Source organism: Myiozetetes cayanensis, unplaced genomic scaffold, assembly GCF_022539395.1.
Source record: "Myiozetetes cayanensis isolate MyiCay16 unplaced genomic scaffold, myiCay2020 scf4, whole genome shotgun sequence".
NCBI lineage: Eukaryota > Metazoa > Chordata > Aves > Passeriformes > Tyrannidae > Myiozetetes > Myiozetetes cayanensis.
The window spans coordinates 60,213,483-60,237,072 of record NW_026087631.1 but is presented as its reverse complement, the minus strand read 5'-3'; the positions used below and the strand labels follow the sequence as shown (position 1 = coordinate 60,237,072).

Here is a 23,590-nt window from a genome sequence, read left to right as displayed (position 1 = left end):
TGGTTAAAGAGTTGAGTGTATCTGTCACACTCAGCCAGTTTGTCCAGGTACTTTCAGCCAGGCACAGAGACTCTATAAGAAGAATACAGATAATTCAAAATAAATCAGTTAGTTACTGGCTAACAGACAGAAGACTGGGTAGAGTTTAATGAGCTACTAGACAAAGCATTAGTATACTTGCCACTCATGTTAAGCTATCCAAGAAGTCCTTGCTGGGCAGGCAGGCATGAGACAAAAGGGAAGGAGCCACTATCCATCTATCCATGGTTCTCTGTAAAGGAATCCCAACACTGCCAACCTGCAATCCTCTGCCAGCTCCACCAACACTGACAACACAACATAAGGATTGACAAGTCTCCAGTTAGACTGGCTAGCTTGACGAGGTTTGTCCGGGTGATTTTTACCTTTGTGACTTTATACCTTTCCATGCTGGTATTTTCCCTCTGAAACCTCCGAATATCAACATCTCACGTCAACAGCCCAACTTTCAAATTTCTCTACTGATGGCAGACTTTCATAGCAGTCTGGATCAAGATTATGCAGCTGTGTCATATCAGAGATGACACATACACAGTCAACTCAGCACCTAGGAGAGGTGGGGTGAAATTCAGAGCTGTGGTTACAAAGGAGGAGTGTGCCAGGTTGGACTGGATGTCTTCTAGGCCTTTCCAGAGTTATGATTTGGTATACAGAGAACTTTGGTATCTAATTTTAGATTCTGTAGATTCTGTGGTACTTGACACATTGTGCTGCCAGGGTCTTTTGTGGATTTACCTTTGTTCTTCTCATTCTACTTCAGCTGGCTCTTCTCAAATATGAGAAACTTGGTAACCTGCATTTTGAAACACTTTATGACCAGGCATGAAATTCCTTACAGACATTATTCCATAACTTATTAGGGGTTCTGGGTACTAATTGAACATTATTTCTAGATAGCAGTGAATTCATACGTTCATAAGCAAGCATTCAAAGAGTATGCTAACGCATTGTTCATTCTGGATCTTATGGATCATGCGGATCAGTGTGAAAACAGCATCAGAGCCTATCACTGCTACCCAAAAAGAGAGGCAAGAGAGAGCCACAGCAGAGTTAAAATGATTCAGAAAATGTTAAATATATAAATGGATTTTAACAGGTATCTCCATTAGAGACATAAAAGAAAAATATTTTCGAACCAGATGAGAGTGCTCAAAGCAGAAAAATGAGTTAATACATTACCTTTAAAATAGTATGTGCAAAAATTTTCTAACTCACGTTTTATGTATTGCATGTCATTCAAATCCCACTTTCAAATATACAGCTGATAAATTTTCAGGAAGCTTTTCCAATTATACTGCCTAGAAATATTAGAGAAAAGAACTTACTAGCATATTGCAGAGAATTGTTAACAAACATAAGAGATAAAAAAAGGCAAAAATTTTGGCATCCAATTTTAGATATCTGTGATTTGCATTTTCAGTAAAACTAAGCAGTTAGATGACCTTTCAAGTACTTACTGCTCTGAGTCCTGACACAACAGTGAATATCCTGTCGTGGTGCCTCTAGACCAGCAGGCAGGCAATGAAAAATGAGTAACTAGTGACCCTCTGTGAAAAGTTCAGTTTACATGACTCACACAAGATGCACAGGAACTCTTGAAGCAATAGACACAATTCTCCAGAATAAGGCTAGAAGAAGAACAGAACAATCCTTTGTTTGAGTAGAAAGCAAAAGCCTCATAAGAAAATGGAATACCTAACTAAGAAGCAGGGTGTTACTTGACCGAGTGAAGTATGAGAAATCACTGCAATAAAACGTGGTAGGGAACAATTGGCTAGACAGCAATTCAGAAGAGAAGGATCAAGGTGCTCAAGTGATTCACAAGCAAAGTGTAAGTGAGCCACACTATGCTATTACAAAAAAAATGGCAAACTATATATTAGGAGATTTAAAAAGTAATATAACCTATAAGGCTGAACTTTGCAGATCACATCTTCCTGACCAAAAGCAACCAAGCTTCAAGAATATAAGATAATCCAAAGGAAAGTAAGGAAAGCAGTATCCTAATAGGTACGCTATGTTTAACCTATAAACATAGCTGAGGAAAAAGAAAATAAAAGACAGAAGACCTCTTTCATGTAGAAGTGCTACAAACTGGAGAAACCTTCACCACGAACACCATGACAAGGATAAGCAGCAGCTTTAAGCAAAACTTTCTTGTGTCACACTGTACTTCCCTGACTGAAACCAGTCAGCTGGTGACCCTCAGATGAAGGGCTGGGTAACAGATACAGTCAACTCCTGGTCTCCCTTGATGCTTTATGTGATATTGGGAGTGGAGAGTTTAACCTTACTCAACGTGGTTTCTGAGAGAGATTCCACGCGACAGCTGCATGCGAGAATGTGGAGCTGCACCAGACTGGTTACGACCCCGAGCCCTGCTGCAAACACCAGGACACCTCCTCACCCCGTCTGCCTTCCTGGCCAAAGGGACCGCTCCTGCCTCCCGGAGCCAGACCAGGGAGACACAGGTATCCCGGGCCACGACACCAGAGATGAAGGAGCCTTGGAGACATCATTCTTGCCTGCGGTTTCCGTCTGTTGGGAACTTGAAGGGTCGGGAAAGTGTCCATTCTCTGCCCCTCAAGGCTACCCCTGCCTGTCCCCCTGTCCCTGCTCGGCTCCCCCTCCGGGTCCCCGCCCGGACCCTGCAGCCCCTCCACGCCCCGGGGGCACCGCGGGCTCCTGGAGGAGGGGACGGAGGGCAGCCCGTATCCTGTCCTCGGGAAGCCAGCCAAGGGAACAGGCCGCGCTTCCCGGAGAGGGGGCGGGGGGGGAAATTCCCGAAGCTCAGCTCACCCGGCTCGGCGAGGTGGGAGGAGGCGCCGCCCTGCCCGGGGAGGGGCGGCCGAGCCGCTTCCCGGCACTGGCCGAGGGGCCGGCGCGTCCCGGCTCGGGGGTCCCGTCTGTGCTCGGTCCCGAGGTGGCTGCGCTCGGCTGCAGGTGAGTGATGCCGGTGTTCCCTGTCCCTCGTTCCCTCAGCAAAGCCCCCCTCCCCTCCCCTGCCCTCCCTCGGAGGTCCCGTCCGCCCCCGGCGAGCACCGCTCAGCCTGCCCCGCCGAGGAACACCCACCTTTCCACCGCGGCGCTTGTTTTGAAACGCGCGGTGGACTTTCTGCTTTGAATTTTAGCTCTTCTGGTGCCCGCTAAGCCCTCTCCACCCTTTGCTTTTCCTTCAGCCCGTCTTCTCCAGGCACCCCTCGACACGAGTGGGTGGGCTTGAGTGCGGGGAGCCGAAATTTCCATCCTCCCGAGACCCCGCCAGCATCATCACACACCGGTGAATTTAAGGCAGTTTATGATCGCCTAGCCTTTTCTACTTTCAAGATGTCACTGCTTAGCTGCAGCTTAAAAGCTCCTGATTTGACCTGAGCAAAAATTACTTAGGTGAGGTATCTCGTGGGACGAGGATGCTAGACCTGCCAGGTGATTAGGTTTGGTTTTAACATCTCTTGTTCCTGCTGATTCAAGAAGACTTCTGGACCTTTAAATCCAGCATCATACAGAGAAAAATTCTTGCTCTTAATTTCTTTTAAGCTGCTGAAATTGTTTCATTGTTTAATTTCAAAATCATTGGAGTAAGTGAGAAAACATCATAAATTCTAGTCTGGTTCCTGATTTTTTAGTTTGACTTTTTTTTTACTTTTTTTTTCCTTAAAACTTTTTTGGCATAACCTTTTTATTTCTCTTTCCATCTAAATATTGCATGCTTAGACCAGTCCCTACTCCAGGGCGGTAAACTAGATCCTAGCAGAGTTAAGAGTAGATGATGCCTGAAAAACATGGTAAAATTATTTTTCCTGTTGTATGAGTCATACCACCATGTTGTGTGATTCCTTCTCTACAATTTCTCACATTCTTTTTCTGATAGAGCAGGAGAAGAGTAGTTTTACACAGTTTGTTAATTGCTTTGGGTTTAGACCCCGTTTTTTCCCTATTTTAACTTTTTTGGTTTTTTTGTTCAGATTCTAGTCTTTGTGGGACCATGAAGTACATATTTTCTTACTTTGGCAAAGCTTTTTAGAAAATCAACAGAATGCACTAAAGAGCTTTCTGTTTACCAAAACACAGGAAACAAAGCTACCTCTAAGTGGTCAAATTATTATGCACATATCAGACCTTAATTATAGAAACTACTTTCTTCCATGTGCAGCTTTTTAAACTTCTTGCTCACCCATTAGATTTCAAAGGCTTATCAGGAGCTTTAATGGTGTTATACATAGATGTATTTTGTGCACTAAGTGTAGCTGAAAACATCTTTAAAAGAAGAAGGCAAGTACAAGGACTAATGAAATTATTAATCCACTTTAGAATGTGGTATCTCAGCTGTTGCCTTTTTTTTTTTTCATAACTATTGAAAAGCAGATATTCTATAAAAACTGTGATGTTTATTTTGAAGAGGGGTCTATTTAGTTGTAGGATATTTTAGCAGATGTTACTTTACCAACTCTGCCTAGATACCTGATGGTTAGACGCTGCTCCCTGTTTCAGTTAAAGCTGCCTGAGTTGCATGTCAGCTCTGCACTGCTGATTTTGCAAAGGATATACTGGGAATGGCAGGAATCAGGAGAGTGGAGGCACACTACTTTGTAGGGTCTTTTACAAATCACTGATTTGGGGCATTCTGGTCCTTTTGAAACGTACCTAGTTATCTGTTTATTTAAGAGGAAAAAAACCACATCAGGAGGGTAAGTTAATCTACTGGATTGGCTTACTTTCTAGGGGTGCCTGTTTGGAACCTATGGAAAGAGCTTATTAGGTTTTGGCACTTAAATGTCACTCAAATGTTATCAGTCTTGTGTAGTAGGAACTTGGATTGTGATTCCTATCCTCATCCTCATGAAATAGAGGAAATTAAAACATAATATGAACTATGGATTTATATAAATCCAAATTAGTATTATTACAGTAGTTGCCTCACTGACAGTCTTCTTCCATGTCTGGTTTAGAAAAATTTGTTTGATCCATGGTGGTTATGATTTGATATCTAAAACTCTAGTACTTTAAATAGATTAAGTTTTTTGAATGCTAGCCACTGAAAAAATTTCTTTTCCCAGCCGATGTAGAGACTGTGGTTCATTTAAGGATATGGCTTGTGTTGTTATGGCCTTGTTACAGCAGCTGTTTTAAATAAGCAAAGCAAGGGGAACTGAGAAAGGAAAGTTGTATGAAATATGATTTGAAATATGTGCCTGTAGGAAGATTGCTACAAAACAGATTAACACTGCAGTCAACTATGACTAGATGTTCACAGGAGGGGCTTCTTTTCTGTACATATCCAGGTATTCCAGGTACTGCAGCAGTGTGTGCACCATATGGCTCCAGCTCCCAGCCAATGACCCCTGGATACTGCAAGGCTGATATTGTAAAAGGTTTCAGTTGAATTTTGGTGCTTCAAATACTTCAAAGAGGGGTTTGATGAAATGTTTATCTTAGGTGTGTTTCACAGATGAATAATGAGAATTTCTTTTTCCTCTCATCTCTGGCATCACAAAGGCATTGGCCTGGACAGGACTACAGGGATCATCTAAACCAGACTTTTGCTCTGAATGAGAAATAGTTAACATGGAGATACTTATTTAAAATATTCACAAACTTAAGGATATTTCATTTACTCACAGGTAATTTGCTTCTATGCTGTCTCTACTTCTTGAGTGATTCTTCTTTAATTGTAAGGTCTCTGAACAATTCCTGTTGCTTCTGAATATTATTGCAATTTCTATCAGGTCTCCAAAATGATTCTGTTCTGTTGAAGTATCTGTCAGTGCTGATTAATTTCAAGTTAGGCTAGGGAGACCTGAATCCATCTGTATCTGTTTTGTCACACTCCAGGTTACGTTTTCCAACAGGAAGAATTACCAATAGACTATACAGTCATGGTTTTAAAAAAATCTATCAGTGATTTAGGCTGCAGACTGATAAAACCAAAAAGGTCTGCTTTATTTCCCCCACAGATTTTTAATTTTTGAAAGGGGAAAGAATATAGGGTAAAGTGAAAGATTCATTGCTCAGCCAACTTCTCTAGGTCAAACAGATCATTTTGTGCCCAGCTGACTTCAATTTGCAACTTAGTGCTATCCCCCATTTTATAGATCATTTCTCAATGTGTCTCAATAACCAGGTTCAACACAGAAAATAGAGATGTAATTAGTGTTGCTGTTGATGGCAATGAGTTGGAGCTTAGTGATTATTTCCTTCTATTTGGTACATATGAGGCAATGTCTATATTACTGTGTGCAGTTTTGGGCTCACTGTACAAAGAAGGCTGAAAAGACAGAGCTAAGATTTTTGCAGAGGTGCGCAGCAAAAGGGCAAAACAAATGGGTGCAAATTGCACCAAGGAAAATATAAGGAGAAATATGAATATAAGGAGAATATAAAAAGATATTCTCTTTAAATGAACATAAGGGGAAAATGAATGTTTGAATATAAGGAGAAAAAACCCTCACAGGGAGGGTGGTGAAGCACTGGAGCAAGTCACCCAAGGGAAGCTGTGGAATCTCCATTCCTGGAGTTCTTGAAAATACAATTGGACAAACTGCTCTGCAATTTTGTGATAGGCTGAAAAATGCCTTTCCAAAATTATCTCAATGACAAAAGTAGCTAGAAAGGAAATAAAGTATTCAAATAATGTGTTTCCAGACAATATTCAGAGTTGTTGACAAAGAACGTCTTGCTCTTATCTGCAATTCATGGACCTAAGTACACATATGTTTCAGGTTGGAGCATGGTGACAAAACATGTCTTCTCTTAGGCTTAAAAGGAAAGAGCCACCAGTAATTAATTCTCAGATTAACAGTGGCATAATGGTGTGATATTCATGTCTTTTCAGATTGGCCTCTTTCAGGGTGATAAATTGCTTAGACACTTAACCTCCCCTGACTACCTGTCTTCGTTCCCTTTGTTGTTCAATTATTTTCACTTTTGGCAAGGATGTTGTTAATTTATTGTCATCATGTTGTTGTTGTTTTGATGAAATTGATAATGTATTTTATGAAACTGTAACCAAGACACGGATTTTTAAACTATTATTTTATAAAAGTACTTAATTATTTATAAGACAGAATAAGTGCTTGATATTAGTTGGTGGTAAATGTGATGTGTGATTAATTTGCTAGTTGGAGGCAGATGCTTCTGCATAAAGATGATGTAATGCAAAATATTACTCATGTTTCTCTTACCATATTTTTTTTTCCTAAATAATGTTTCATTTATTTAAATTTACTTCATATTCTCTTTTGTTAGTGAATTCTAGGACTTCTCTGATGACAACTGGTTTGTTGCCTACAACTACTCATATTACCACTATTTATTTATTATGCAGTTTTAAACTAGAATAATAACATACTGAATAGTGAAAACCATTGTTATAATCCAAAATATATTTATATTTTGGTAATAATTTATTATATTACACTGCCCTTTAGTAGCATAAGGTGTTTTCACCAGTAGAAGTGATCTAGGCAGTGTCATTTGTGAACTGACAGTGGAAATGACTGGAGCAAGATAGTTACATTAGACATTTGTTTCATAACAATAATAGAGAATACCTCTTAAGAGTGTAAAAGAGTTTAGATTTGTTTTCTAAACAGGATGTAATTTAAACAAATAGTCTAGTATTTCATTACTTCCACAGCACTTTCCCGCTGTATTTGGTGTCAAATTTAAATGATGCCTAATAAATAGGCCAAATTTTGTGTGTCCAACCCGAAAGATGTTTACAAAATTACAAGTCCTGTGAGGCCAGCTTTTCATCATGCTCATATAATAAACTCAGAAGATATATTGCTGAATTAATGGACCACCCTTGTGTTAAATTGTTTTAGAGCAGAAATTGAGTCCCTGGACTTCAAGGCAGTTGTATTTTTACTGGTTTTTTCCAAAGAAAAGAGGAGGGAAAAAAAATATTCAAGATTTGGCTTTGTGTCTCAATATTAATTTCAAACAATTCAAAAGAATGACAATCTACTAAAGAGCTATCAGAAGTTTTAACATAATCTGCTTTGGAAGGACTTTTTGTGTCACTCGCACTCTCTGCTCTGTGAGAAAGAGCCATTCTATCTTGTTTATTCCAGAAAAAACGTAACAAATTATTTTACCTTTAAGATATAAAATTTGATCACGTGACAAAAGAGTCTAAATTTAGAAAATCTAGAAAAAAAATCAGATTCCCCTAAACCAGTTCTTGGAATGGTCTGTTAGTTGCATGTGAATTAGGGCTAGCTTCTCAAAAATATTTGGATTCTTCATACATGTTGATTTTAGTGTTATTTAAATACTTTTGAGGATATTGGTGTAATGGCAAGAAAGACTGCAGAAGCCTATACATCGGGCAAGACAGCACTCACACGTTAAGTACAGGGCCCTCCATGTGAAGCATTTGAACTCACAAGGAGAATTTGGGGCGCGCTGCAGCAAGGATACCTGCTGTGTACATTGAACTCTGGGTTACAGTGCTGTGTGCAGGACTCTTCTACACAGTGTTCATGTGACCTTTAAAAACACATTGAAAAAAAAAAGAAATTGGAATCTGCTGATCCTTTGGAGAAATTCAGAGCTTCTCAAAAACATTGAAGGTAACTAAATTTGGTGAAGAGTCTGTGGCTCTGAGGTATTAAACTGGAGGTTTTCTGCTGGAAATAAATTATGTAGTGAATTCCTGGCCCTTCTGAAATCAGTAAATGTTCTGTCCTCAGCTTTATTTTATGGGGACAGGTCATTCTGGTTATCTGCTGCTAAGCATTTTCAACTTCTGTTATGGAAGCAGTGATAGAAGACTCACTTTATCAGTATTCTACACAGCTCCAGGAATGTAAAACATAGAAGCTCTAAGTTAAAGATAGCTATGTCCATTGTCCTGTTCCTGTTGTTTGTACTCTGGTACCCTCTCTGCCTGAGATCTTTAACCATGCTTCTGCTGAATACTTTCCTCTCCTTTCTGCAGAGGGGAATTTGCAGGTGATTCATGTCTTCTGAGATCTGACATACGATCAGCCCTGCAGAACTGGGCTGTGCAAGTCAAACACAATTTCTCTCATTCTGTCAAAATATGAGTGTAAAAGCTACAAAAAGAATGTTAGATAGAGCTCTGTGTTTCTTGAGATGACAGTCCAGGAATTTGCTAAGACTTTGATATGTGTATTTCAACTCCAGTGTAACTAAAGCGCTCCATATAGTGTCCTCCTGAATACTTTTTTTTCCTTGTTAGGATGGATAACTTGTTACCTGTGCAGGAGGAAAGCCAAAATACATCAGGAGAAATGTTTGATTCAGTATTTCTTTGAAATAAGTGAATGGAAAACTTAGTTTAGTGATTTATTAGTTTAGACTCAATTGAACTTTTTGACTGTAGTGTTTCTCCCTATGCTCTAACCAGGTCCTAAAACCAGGAATGTTTTTTTTATTCCCTATCCTTCTTTGTCCATTCTTCCTGAATTTATCTTAAACTGCCTGGAGTTCACGTGATTAGGTTTTTATTTGTTCATTCTTAAATACTGTAATATTATCTAGTCTATTGTTTGGCATGCATTTTTTCTTAAAAAGAAAACAACAAACAAATAAAAATGTCTTCTTTGCTGATAAATCTTGTGCAGGAAAAGGTGGACAAAGGATGAATCACTTCATGGTTCTGGCACTTCTGCTCCCCCTACAGACTTACTACGCTGCATACTCACAGCAAGGTAAATGTCTGAACGTTTGATTTCTTTTTATTTGAAACCAGCAGTTTGAGTCTTTGGACTTGTTTACTTGTAAGTCTATGATTAAGAAACATGTTATACACTTGATAAATTATTCTCTTTTGTTAGGTGGTGGAGCAACTTGTATTATTACCTTTTGTGACCCCATTATGCAAAATTGCCTGTTGAATCAATAACTTGCAAAGATACGAAGCCAAAGTGTATTTATTTATTTGCTTCCCCTCGTTCTTTTTTTGACTTTTTTTAATGATTCCATTAGAAGAAAAAAAAAAAATTGACTTTTCTGGGACTGTGGTTAAGAAGGCAAACCTTACCTGGTTCTAATCTATATTATGGAAGTTTTATTGCCTTAGTTAAGTTGGCGAAGAAAGAAGTGAGATGGGTTTTTTTTTGTATGAATATATTTGTTGTCATTCTGAAAGGGGTAATGTATCTGTTTCAGACATTTTGCCTCTCTTCAGCCTTGAAATTTGTGTTTTCACATGCCGTTCACCCAAGGTGCCAGCTCTCCAGTTTTGAGACTTTATTACCAGTGCTCCCAAGAGTGGCAAAACTTTGTAATGCAGGCAAGTCCAAACAGTTACTGCATTACAGTAACTTGGTCACTTGTTTTCACATGCAATTGTTCAGGAATAAAATTCATCTCTGCTGTTAATCATTAAGCTATTCACATAGTCTTGAGTTAGCTTTCAAGTTAAAACAAGTCTTTTAAAGAGGCCTTGATCATTTCAGTTTGCTAGGAGGGGAATATTGTAACTGAATGCTACAAACGTTTCTACGTGTTAAAATTATGCTTCGAAATTCTTTCATACCCACATTGTAACTCAATGACCATCAGGATGTTGGATATAACCTTGACTGTATTGTTTCTTCTGTTTGTTGGTACTGTGTGTAAGCTCTGACTGGTGATCTAGACTGTGTTATGCCAGCCTACGTGGAAAACAATATTGTGTGGTGTCTGAGGTGATATGTCATGTAGCTGAAAAGAGATAATGTTTTGCACAGATGGATTGAAAACCAGAAACTAATGAGACCTTTCTGGTTTTTATCAAGTTAACTATATGTGGCAGGGAAAATATTCTCCATCTTGGAAAAAAAGAAAAAATATTTTAGTTTGGACAAAAAGAAACAGATGTAGAGAAGAGAGGAAGGTTCATCATCAATGCAATAGGCATAGTAGTGACACTTGCAATTAGAATTGGCTGAAGAAAGAGCAGAAAAAGGGTAGGGAAATTCAGAAGATACGCTGGGGTTTGTTTTAATGCTGCACCCTGAGAAAGGAAGTGTTTTCTGCCAACTTTTCTTTCAGGTATATTTGTTTCTTTTTCCTGTGCAATTTACCTTGTTCCTGTGAATCTCGTTGAGAGACCAACTGGATCACTTCCTTTTTGCAGTTCCTTTCTCCCCTAGTTGCTTCAGCGCTGCAGACAGAAAACATGATAATGTCAATGCCCAGAGCTCTAGATCAGCCACCTACTTGTGTATGTGAAATGAGATCTCTTAAGAGGCTTGGTGCATGGGGCTTCAGGTCAATGGATGATGAACATACAAGTAAGGTTGATCAGAAAATGAGCAGCAGAATTACGTACTGGAGAGGACCAACATGACAGTCAATTCCTTAGCATAAGTGGGATTTTAACTGCCTTTATCTTGTTTTGATGGTGAAAGTCCATAAAATATGGGGAAATGAAATGTGTCTTGTCCTACCTTCCCAAAATAAAGTGAGATACTCCATTTCCACAGTTAATTTTGTGGCTCATTGTGCTGTTTTGGTTGCTTCGGCTTCTTGCCTAGTCTGTTGTTGGCAGTGAAGCTAATAATATTTCTTTTTTCCAGTAAAACATAAAACTGATGCTCTACCATCATTCAGTGAAATTTATCCCCAGGCCTTCCACCTTGTTTATTCAGCTTCAGGCACTAGTTGTCATAGGTAGTTGGTTTCCTTATGGCAGGATAATACTGATACCTGTCACTATTCAAAAACAGCCATGAAGCAGCAGATATGTTTATTAAGGACGGTGTCATAACTATAACCAAAAAGGAAATTTTTACATCTGCACTTAAAACAATTTGCATGTACCTCACAGAAGACACTAATGCTGTCAAATTCTGCTTTCACATTATTTACACACGTAAGTAATTTCTGAGTAATTATTTAATAAGGCTGCAAGGAAAAAAGATAGAAAGTGTGTTTGCACATACGTATGCCTATATTTCTTCCTCCAAAATGTTTTTTGGATACCAAGTGTTTGAACAGTGAAAACTTGATTTTTCCTTCCCAGTTTATCTGAAGAAGTGTATACCAGTAGTTTCCTCTAGATTGAGAACATAGGGTTTTCATTTCGCTTTGAATTCTAGTACCCTTCAAATGGAATAGGTTAAAAATATACCAACAGAGTTTGTGGATGGTTTGCTAAAAGAGAATCCTTTCTTCCAGCAGGTACTAATAGTATAATGTATTCTTCGGTTATAGGCTGGACTTGTCTAAACAACTAAGCTGTGTCAGTGTCTATATTCTTATAATTATCAAATATGTTTTTAAGGTTTTATTTGCTTCCTTTGAGTGATCAGAGATTGTTACAACTGCAGCTTCTCTAGAGCCTTTCATTCCCTAAGCTAATGTAAAAATACATATGTAGGGAAAATGTTGCACAGAAGTTAGTGCAGAGTAGACACCACAGGATAACCTGTGAAGGTCTCAGGTAATTTAGTGGCTGAAGCCCATCTGGGTAACGAGTGGAGGTGGCAGCTTTGTAGGAAGGATCTACTGAGGTCTCTCAATCCGTTGTGTCCATGGGGACTGTGGTGTCACAGGAATGTGCAGAATGAGTTGTGTTTTATTAAAAGATGCAGCTAATTCTGTGACTTCTTTTCCCTGTTGTAGTCTGTATAAACATTCTGCCCCTGTCATTTGTAACAAGCAGAAGCACCTTGGAAAGCAACTGTGGCAAAAGAAAAAGCCTAGGTACTCGGCCATTCCAGCTCCCTGGCTTTATTAACAACCAGATCAAGCTTAGGGGGTTTCTGTTTGTTAATTTTTCAGGAAGGAAAGAAGTTACAAATCAGTGAGTGTTGTATTTCATCTCTTCTAAGACTCAGGATTTTTTTGGGAGGGGTGACAAAACAAACATCTAAAAAGAGGAACCACTTATGAGGTTATCTGAAGTTTTCAGCAGAATTATGTTCTTACAGGGCCTTTCCTTTCCTAAAAGCAAGAGACTTTAGTCTGACTTTTAAACTTTATTTTGTTATGGGAATTAACTCCAGACCCACAGAATGATGGAGGTGCCATTAGAACTAGGTGTCTAATTCCAGTAGAAGAATCCACAGCTCCAGCTAAGGTACCTAAGCTCTTTGTAGAGCAACCAGGAATGTGCTTAATACTAAAATGTCATCTGAGCTAGCTGCTGGAGGGAATCTCTTGATCTGTCCTCTTCAAATACTTGTTTTGCATTAATTTAATATGAATTATGTCAGAGATCAAAACTGAGCCCAGAGTTTCTGTCCTAAAGATAAGAAGGCTTGCTGGGATTGGGATTTCTTGGGATTTAATCTCTATTAATTCTTTATGTTGTTCCTCTTAAAAGAAAATATGAAATGATGGATCTGTATTCCCATAAAATAGCTAGTAAGTTGAGAACATAAACAAATTAAATAGCATACCAAATGTCATGGTAGGGAGAGCTACTGAGATTCAGGAACCTCTTTTTAGCCTGCTGGTTCTTAAAGATGAAAAATTATCTTTGATTTTTTTTTTTTATCAGCACCATTTTCTTGATCAGTTTTGGTTTTTTCCTTCAGAACCGTCTAGTGGGGAACCTATCTTATCTCTAACCACTGTTGTTTCAGATCTGTTTTGTAATTTAGCTAAACAGCGATGTTTTTGTGTCCTTTTTGTGCTCCTAGGATCCGATGTGTTTCCAGTAACGTACCTTAATGTTTCCAAGGATTTGGCTCTCCAGAAGCTGCTGGTGGAGTGGGATGTTGACAAGTCAGCACATGATGCTAAGCTGGCAATGTCTTTTGAAATACAAGTCAGTCGAACAAGTGAAACTACTGTGTGGACTGTAAGTGTACTTTGAAAAGAAGTATACCAGTCCTTTACAATATAAAGGAAGCTAAAGGAAAAGGAAGAAGTAATGATGTCTCTTTGCAAAGTCCCTATCCTGGTAGTGTTCCTTAACACTTAAACCAGCCAGATTTTCTGAAGAGGAGTAGATCACTCAATTCGTAGGCTTAGGCCTGTTCCAGATGTTTTCCCCTTTTTGTGACTTCAGTGTGAGAACAGTCTCCAAAGAAAATTTCCTTTCCTTTGAGTTTGACAAAACCTTTTGGAAATTAAATGCCTGTTTTAGTCATATTTTAACCTATTATGAGTCACCTGTTCAGTGGACTATGGAAGAATATGAAATGCTCATATTAAAACTTAGGAAAACTGGAAAACTGCACTGGCTCATTTAAAGTTGCTATTTGTGAGAAAGCACATAAAACAGAGAAGGGCTTATTTTGTCAGAAATCAGTGATCAGTAAATAAAATAAGAGAGGCACTGTTAAGAATCACAGTTTACTCTGATCAGCCAAATATTTGGTCTAAAAGTCTGAAGAACCACATTTCACTGCAGATGAGCCCTATGCGGTTGCAAAGATTTTTACCACTTTGATGTGCTGGATAGGATTTTTAACACCCTGTGAGTAGATCTAAACCTGAAGTCAATAACTTGGGCCTTATAGCTACAAACAATTAAGTTTTGGGGGTTTTGGAGTATCCTTCCATAAACTCTTATTAACTTGCTGGAAGGGAGTAAGAGCTTTTCAAATCCAAGGAGGTAGGGTGTTCTGTTACTTGTAAAACATGACAAGGAAAACAAACAGGTTGCTTTGGACGTCACTACCACACAAGAATGTATTTGCTTCTGTGTTTTTCTGAGGAATGCGTACCAAAGAAACTCTGTGAGTTTGCTCCTACCAAAGCACAAACAACCCATGTAACTTCCAAAGCAGTGATTGCATTTCTCAGGGCTGTAACTGAGAAAGTAAATTTTGAACTGATTGCAGAGTTTCTCTCAGAGAAGTAATAGTATGCAAGTGCAGGTGTTGCTGATGGGCAGCAGTACTAGAGAGCAGTTCTCTAGTAGTCAGTGTGAGCCAGGGCTTTGGTACAACCCATACAAATAGCACGGATCTATATGGTGAAAATCTGGTATGGTTGCTTTAAAAAGTACAAAATATATAGAATCATAGAATCCTATAGGTTGTAAAAAAATCTTTAAGATCATTGAGTCAGACTATTAATCTGGCGCCACCAAGTCCACCGCTAAACCAGGTCCCTAAGTGCTGCATCTACATGTCTTTTAAATCACTCCAGGGATAGTGATATGTAACACAGGGTACATTTGTAGGCAACATCTGTGCATGCTACTACTCATGTAATACCAAGCACAAATAACCTACTGAAGGTCTCTGAGAGCAAATCCATGTCATGAGAAGTAAGGCCTGACTCACAAATATGTCAGCATATCAGTCACCCGACTGGTGCTGGTACAGATCTGTAACTAGTTAATTAGCTAATAGTTACTTAGTATGAGATCATAGGTAGTGAGTGAGATTTCAGAGTTTCATTTTTCAAAAGCATTTTCCTCCTTTGAGCTTCCTCTCTCTCACTGCCTTTGATTGTATTTCCAAATGCAATGTCTACACAGTGTCTACACACTGTTGTCTTTTCAATACTTTGTCTTCCTGGTCTTTGTTTGTAGGGGTTTCATAATGTCACACTTGATAAATTAGGAAAGCCTCTTCACTGGACATGGCATTCAGACATACCTTTGGAGTGTATGTCTCATGCAGTGAGAATCAGGAGCAAAGCAGAAAGATCAAAAACCTGGAGTCAGTGGAGTCTGTGGGAAACCGTCTTGGGTAAGTAAAACAAGATTTTGCAATATTCACTTTATATTTTTCTAGTACAAAGCTAGTTTTTAATTCACCAGTGCCTGTAATTGTGAAGGACAGTTCAGGAGAGGTGGCATCAAATCAATAATCCATTTTGAACTCACAAATCTCTAAACTAACCTTTTTGCTGGCAATAATAGCAGTGCTTCAACCATTGTTAGAATTTGCAGACTCTTCCTAAACCAGTAGACCAAAAAGTTTCAGAGCTTTTTTTTGCCCATGCATTGAAGCAGTGTAGTACATGGAGTGGCATGGGATCTTGGATAGCCTGTAATATAATCTGTCACCAGGTCAAACACATCCCTTCCCCGCACCTGGGGAGAGGAGACGAAGTGCATTGCTATGGCTGCATGACCTGATGCATGTGTTGCTTTTGCCTGGCTTCGTAGTTTTGATTAGTGTTACAGAAGCAGAGAGAAAGGAGCAAGTCAGCTCCTTATGTCGCCTGGAATGAATAAGTCAAGTCCTTATGTCACTTGGAATGAACTTCTTACGAATTCTATGAAAGTAAGCAGGGAGTGAACCAATAACGTAATTAATAATAATCAGAAAACACTTTTTTCCCTTGATTACCATGTCTTACTAGAACAGTTTGATTTCCAGAGAATTTTGTTTAAACAAAATATGAAACTGCTTTAATAAAAACTACTATAGTGATTTTATAATGAAACACTATTCTCATTTGGAGCAGCAAAGGCTTTTAGTTGGGATGAGATATGTCATGGTAGGAAGAGCATCACATGTCTTTATGCTTGGATTATGACACTTAAATTGTCCATCTCGTTCTCCTTGTAAAATAGGAAATAGGATGCAAGACTCCTTTTTTGTCTCACTAATCTCAATCTTGAAGATCTTATTTTTTCAATTGAAATTTGATAGGGTTCAAAAATACTATTTCTTGGTCACGAAGTGATCCCACATTACAGACCTGCTTTAGAGCTCTCTGAGACACAGTAACTCTAGATGTCATCAGATTTTTTGGGTCAAATTCTTGAGAGTAGATTTTATCCATGCAACATGTGTAAAAGACTGTGAGTCACTTAAATGCCGCTAATTTTTGCACCCAGCAAGCAGTCCAACATTGAAAGCCATAGGAATCTCATTCCAAGTTGAGTGTCTCCTTACTGATCTGATTCCATCAACGTTGACTCCTTTTAGCTGAGCTCTGCATGAGCTTCAGAACATGAGGTTTTTCTAGCTCCCTGTTCCTAGTCTTCCAGAGCAGGCATTTTGGCTGTAAAACATCAGCCTAGGCATAGGTACAGGAGGTGATAGTGCTCTGTAAAGGCAGGTCTTAACCTCACGCTCTTTTTTTGCCTCCAAGTGAAAAACAGCGAGATAGATTTAGTCTCCATCTTGCTGGACTACATTATATGTTTGTGAGTTTTAATAGGTATTACTGCTTGTGAAGTTCATCTCTCTATGGGGAAGAATACTAAATAAAACTCTGTGAATAGATAATAAAACATTAACAATTTCTTGAATAAATGCTGGTTGAAGGCTTTTGCCCTGAGCAGATCTTGAACTGGTTTTTTATGTATTAATTTTCAGGCCTGGACACTTCAAATAGCAGTGAACCACAAATCTTTCCAAGTAAAATAATTTTAGAGGAAGGCTCTGATATCACTTTTTGTTGCATTGGAAGGAAAGGTCAGACCATTAGGGATTTCTCTGTACTGCCAGCTGTTCGTGTTTTCAATCGCACAAACAGTCAGCTCAGACTTCTCACTGTGAAAAATGTGAGCCATCATGAAGCGCCTCACATCCATCTCTGCTGTACTTACAGTGAAGATCACTGCTCAGCTCATAAAGTTTACCTCGTGGGTAGTAAGTGAACACATCATTACAGTTCTATTTCCCCATTGTTACTAAGTCAAGAATGACTGTGGGGGGTGGGGGGAGTAAACCTTGTAACCTTGTCTTGTCCAGCTGATCTCTGTTAAAGTCTAACTTGAGATCTGTAAACTTATGTATAGAAAGCATTAAAGAATAGCATCAAACATGTTCAGATGCATCTCATTAATTGATGCTAGGACAGGTGATTGATTCTTAAATATACCTACCCATTTAGGAGTTCATCTTCACTGTCTGTGTGCCTGTGGTAAAACTCAGTTTTGGAGGCTAGTAGCAATTTTTACAGATAAAAATCAAAACAGATTAATGAGTATATGAATATAAAAAAAAGTTACTAACAAAAGTGGTTGGATTGCTATTAATTTGTTGTATTATCCTGACTATCTTGCAAACTGGTCATTTAATAAATATAATTTCAATAACATTTGTAATAAACCAGACCTTGCGCTTATCCATTATTTCTTGCTTGTTACTATATTAAACGTTGATGATTTTTGCCTTGACTGCTATGCTGTTGCTGTGTTTTTGGTTATTACCTCTGATAAGGAGCACCTGATGCACCTAAAGATCTTTCCTGCCAAACTCAAGACATGAGAATAGTAACATGTACTTGGAGCCAAGTAGGAAGCACCTATCTCTATGGGAGGTATTCACCAAAATACACCTTGTCTGCAAAGTAAGTCTCATTGTTATATTAACTCTGGTCTGTGCTGTACAGAACTTCTCTTCTTTAGAATCTGTGGAAATGTTTTTTTCTTTTTTTGTAATTAGCTGCCTACCCCTTTACACCTCACTGATCATTTATTTAACAAAGCTTGAGTGATGTAGAACTGCTCTGATTTAGACTAACTATATAAAGTAGCCTGTCCTTTAGAGCAATTTCTGCCCGGTAAAGCTTGTTCTAATGATTCTTTTAGATTAATTTGTTTGGATATCTTCCAGTAGATATGAAGACACCCTGAAATCAGGAAATAGATAACTTAAAAGTGTAATGTAGTTTCTGAGTACAGACACAACAGATAACTAGATCTAATCAGTGGTAGGCTGAGTATCAGTGTGCTAACAATCCATTGACACTAATGCTGACTCAAACTGATGATTCCCAGCTTACTCCCAGTTAGCCTGATTAGCCTCCCTTTTTCTTTAGGATTTCAGGACTTTACATGCTGGTGTTATTCTTCTTGAGTCCTTGAGCTACTGACAATCCTATCTCAAAAATCCTACTTGTGTCTATAATTTCTGTAATTTCAGCTGGCTTCTTTACTTTTTGTTTGTTTGGTTTTGGTTTTTGTTTTTTAAAGATTTCTCTGTAGACTTTCTCACAGCTCTTTCTTAGCACTCTGAGTCAAGGTATGGCAAATCAGACATGGGTCTCAGATGAGGAGAAGGGCTTTACCCCAGAGCCTGCAGGGAAACTCATAAAGCGGGACAAATCATCACAGCAAACTTTAATCAGAAGATCTCAGCAGAAGACAGGTCGTCATTGCACGTACCTTCATGGTCTCTGCATCATTCACTTCTGTTAAGATATTATGATGGTGATTTAGAAATGGAAGGTTAGAAGGTGCACATGAAATTACAGCTTTATTTTAAAGCATAATGGTAGATGTGTAAATGGTCTTGACAAGAAAGTCCCTGGTTTACAATTTCCACGAGGAAATCCCTAAAATCAATTTAGCTGTATCTTAAGAAGAAAAACTTAGACTTTTAAGAAAACTTTCATCTAAGAATACCTATATTCATTGTACTTCAGGCTAAGGGGAAGAACTGGTTAGCTTCTTACATTCCCCCTCAACCTTATTTTTTTATGATGCTGCATTCTAGTTGGACATCAAAAATTTCAACATCTATGTTGATTGTACATTATGGAAAAATGTCTCTCTTTCTCTCTTCGCCTCTGTCCCACCCGCCCCTTTCTTTGATAGATCTTCCCAGAAAATGGTTCAGTGCACACCAAGTCGTTCCAAGCAGTATGCATGTTCTTGGGATATAGGCCAGCAGAGGATCTGGAATGTCACAGTGACTGTGGAAAACCCACTGGGAAAGAAAACTGCCACGGATGTTTTTAATGTAAATCACAGAAGTAAGGTCTTTTCTGTATCTTTGTTGAGGGCTTTTTGTTGCTCCTTCTGAGCTTGATACCTTGAGTACCCTGTTTGAAGTATGGAAGATGTTGATTTTTAACTTTTCAGTTTTGCCACCTGTCCCTGTGCTATAGTTGCTCTCTCTCTCTCTTCAGTTTCAGCTTTGGAAAGTCATATTAATGGTAGAAAACAGCTGCAGGTTTCATCTGACCTCCAAAGGTCAGATTTGGTTATTGAAATGACCCCTTAATGCTTCAAAATCTTCTGCTTTGCTGAAGCTGGTTCATAGTGTAGAAAGCAATAGGATGCAAGGATATAAAATGAGGAGTTTAGAAAAATAACTGTGTAGGTTACTTGGGAATTGGTATGATATGAAATGTGATACAGGTGTAAGCAGCTATTGCCAGGAAAGAAGTGATGGTGCTAATCTGTCTTCGGCCTTGTGGGACAGCAGTGTCCATTGTGCTGCTGTAAGGGAGGAAGAGTAGTTCATCAGTGAAAAAAAATAGGTTGTTCTGTGAGCAGTAACTGATGGGTGTGGTTCCTTCTCCTCTACTAGCTGTGTCCTTTATCACAGTGTGCCCCAGGTCCCATAAGTTCCTTCTTATTCCTGCCTCAAAACAACTGGGTATTTCCTTATGTTTTATACTTTTCTCTGTTACATTTGTCTCAGAGAGGCTTGAGAGTTCTTAAAGTTTATTATTTGATTGTTTCAGAGTGGAAGAAACAGGTCAGGAAGAAAGTAGAGAAGTAAACTGACAGGTTGTAGTGAGACAACACAATGTCATAAGCTAAGTTTTCATGGGAAGTCAGGCTAAAATAGGTTACATTCAATGTGCTAAGTATGGTGGTTTGTTTTTTTTTTGCTTTTACTGCTCAGCTAAAATACCTTAAAATACTTTTGAATATATTTTACATTTTACGAGAGCTAACTAAGATTTTCGATTTGCAGTTTATCCTACTGCACCTTTCCAGGTGTGGGAAAAATGCACAGATACAGAAATCACATTATACTGGAATTATCAAAGCAGTGGAATTGAACTCTTTTGTCAGACTGAAGTGCTCCACCCCGATGGGAAAGTTGAACTGGTATGACACCTGAGTTTCAAACACAAAAATGTAGTGAGGACCTTTCTGATGTGAGATTAAAAAATAATCTCCCAACAATACAAATATACTGTAAATCTTGTAAGCATGTTGATGTGTCCGTTTTCTGGATTTGTTTGCTCCCAGGCTCCACACTGGTTATGTGGTCCATGCGGGCAACCATTGCTGGCACTAATTCACAGTCCCAAAACTGCTTATACTCTGGATGAAGTGCACGGTGTGACTGGTTTGCATGTGTGGCTCTCTGCTCTGCTGGATGGGTTCTGAGATTTGTTGGAAGTAAATGAAAACACTTGTGGATCTTACAATGGTAGTGTTGTGTAATATATATTTTATATATAATGTATAAAAGCAGTAGCTCTTACCTACTGCTGATCTTGATTTTTTATTTTTTTTATTGTTCATGTCATCTTATCCACAAGTGGTGGAGAGCTGTGTTGAAGATTTATTTTTTTTTATATTAGTCCAGGAGCTTTTTGTGTACTCTACTTGATGGTAGTGTGTCTGGTTGGTAGTGAGGGAAAGTCAGAACAGTTTTTCTTCCCATCTTCTTCCATCTCCTTGAAGATTATTTGGGTAGATTCTTTGTCTTGTTCTGCCTCTTTTGCAGACAGTGAGGCTTCTATGTAGTCCTTTCCTTAGAAAGGCATCTTGCCTCTAGCACATTAAAAAGGCATAGTGAAGATCACAGTCAAGCTGCCTTCTGTGCCAGTATTGCTCAAGAGGTCTAGCTCAAATGTGACCATTGTGGGAGATGGTTTTGAGGAGAGGCTTGAAAGCATGCTCACTTTTTTGAGTAACCAGAACAAACTCTGTCTTTTAGGAGGGAGCAGGGGAGAAGGATGGGGAAAAAATGGAAAGAAAAGGTAGCTGTAGATTACTCTGTCTAGATCTTGAACAGGATACTGCTTGCATAAAGTCATAGCCCCAGGCTCTGAGAGGGCAAGATCTCAGTAAATTCCCTCCTTGATAGAAAGAATACTCATTTGGAGAGTTGTGAGTGACTCCTGCTCAGTTACATAGCGATGACTTCCAGACCTCTTTTGGGATCTCCCAGTCTCTTCATCTCATTCATTTTTTTAATTATTATTTTTTGATTGTTGTTTCATGATTACCTTTCCCTAGTCAAGCTGAACTTGCTACTGCGGGATCTAGAGGAAGAAATTTTTTTTTTAAGACAAGAATGTCTTGCTGATGAGACTGAACTGAGCTCTGATTGTTCTGTTTTTCTGTGTTGCAGCACAACAGTTCGGACAGGCATTCCCCTCACAAGAGCATCTCCGTGGGTGGGCTGCAGCCCTACACGGAATACACAGCGAGGGTTCGCTGCGGGGCAGCGAAGCATTTCTGGAGGTGGAGTGAGTGGAGCGAAGCCCGGACTATCAGAACAGAGGAAGCAAGTATGTCCTGCCCCATGAGAAGGGAAGTTAGAGGGATATTCTTTGCTTACCATCCATCTTTGCTATTTGTTGTTACTCTTCTGCTGTGTAGCTGAAGCAGAGCCCTGTTGCGCGCATAAAAGGAGAAGCACACTAGGCAGACTTCAGGAAGGTGACTTCTTAAATAGCTCTGATTCTACCTGCTAGTCTCTGATATTTCATCCAGTGCAGGCAGCGGGAAGGCCAGGTGACTGGGAGGATGGGCAAACTGAGTTACAGTGTCTGTGAGGCCTGGAGAAATGGTACAGAGGTGGGAACAAATATCTGGGAACTGCAAGCAAAGATTTTCTATGGAAGTTAACCAGATCTCAGTTCAGAAAAAAGAATGAAGGGAAAAGATGTTAAAGGATAATGTTTGGGCAAGACCTGGCAGTGATGGGGAAAAAGAGGTATTGGGATTTCTTCGAATGGAAGGAAGCAGTTAAACTGTCTATTCTTTCTGCACCTAAAACATCTTTGTATTTTTGCTGTGTTTATTGCAGCTCCATCAGGGAAACTGGACATGTGGAGAGAAATTGTACCAGTTCTGGGGGGAAGAAATGTGACCTTGTTCTGGAAGGTGAGACATCACTACAGAAATAGAAACAAAACCCTTCATAAAAGGGTTGGAAGTTTTTCCCATGAACCTTAACAACTTTGTGTGTACTTAATAGCAATTCATTATAAAATGTCTTTTACAAATCTAAGACAGATATTATATATAATGCATCTCAGAACACATGTAGTTGTGATGGTGTACTGTCTTGGCATTTCAGACATAATTCTGTTCTTGTAAGTATTATAATATGACAAATATCATTACTGAGATTTCTTCAATTTCCATTTCAACCAGTATGTGTATGCATGTATGGAAAAAACTGTTTATATTCTTACAGAAATAATACACCTGGTTAGTTATTTAAAGTTCTAAATGTTCCTCTCATAGTTTTCCAGCAAAATTTACTAAGTTACTGTTCTCTTCCTTTGTAACTTTTTTTTTCCCAGCAAACACCAGGTTTTCGAGCAAATGGAAGAAGTATTTCATATGAAGTAACCTGGGAAAAAATAGAAGATGGCTCTGTGCCTGAAAGCATCTCCTTGTCATCAGTCTACAATAGCACAAGGATTTTCATTGATAAGCATTCCTACAAAATCAGTATCATGGCAATGAATGGTGTTAATTTTTCACTTCCTTCAGTATTGGTCATCTCTAGAGCTACAGATAACAGTACGAGTATTTTCAGCTAGATTTCCATTATGATAGTTTTGTTTCTACCTGTTTTAAGTGAAGTCATAATTTATCATCTTGGGCAACAAGTTAACCTGGCCTTTAACTCACATCACTGCTGTTTGGAAATTATTACTGTGCTTTCACCTCCAGGGTGGTAATTGTATGTGTGTGAAGTTCAAGTGTACAGAGAGTGTCCACAGAACAAAACACATT

General features: G+C 38.9%; 1 protein-coding gene across 3 annotated transcripts in view; it reads left to right on the top strand.

Moving 5' to 3' along the window:
* The first annotated feature begins 2,860 nt into the window (after window positions 1–2,860).
* The window catches only part of OSMR (oncostatin M receptor), a 30,688-nt gene continuing 9,958 nt past the window's right edge, over window positions 2,861–23,590 (top strand). The window contains exons 1-13 of one of the 3 annotated variants that reach the window (XM_050329492.1): window positions 2,922–2,982; window positions 3,219–3,426; window positions 5,536–5,660; window positions 9,633–9,719; window positions 13,644–13,804; window positions 15,491–15,650; window positions 17,235–17,510; window positions 18,084–18,213; window positions 19,463–19,620; window positions 20,574–20,710; window positions 21,969–22,128; window positions 22,650–22,726; window positions 23,152–23,374. In XM_050329492.1, coding sequence (XP_050185449.1) covers window positions 9,650–9,719; window positions 13,644–13,804; window positions 15,491–15,650; window positions 17,235–17,510; window positions 18,084–18,213; window positions 19,463–19,620; window positions 20,574–20,710; window positions 21,969–22,128; window positions 22,650–22,726; window positions 23,152–23,374 — 1,552 coding nt within the window. In that variant the 5' untranslated portion in view covers window positions 2,922–2,982; window positions 3,219–3,426; window positions 5,536–5,660; window positions 9,633–9,649. Of the gene's footprint in view, window positions 2,983–3,218; window positions 3,466–5,535; window positions 5,661–9,632; window positions 9,720–13,643; window positions 13,805–15,490; window positions 15,651–17,234; window positions 17,511–18,083; window positions 18,214–19,462; window positions 19,621–20,573; window positions 20,711–21,968; window positions 22,129–22,649; window positions 22,727–23,151; window positions 23,375–23,590 lie in introns of all 3 variants that reach the window. The other 2 variants (XM_050329493.1, XM_050329494.1) reach the window with 2 other exon arrangements.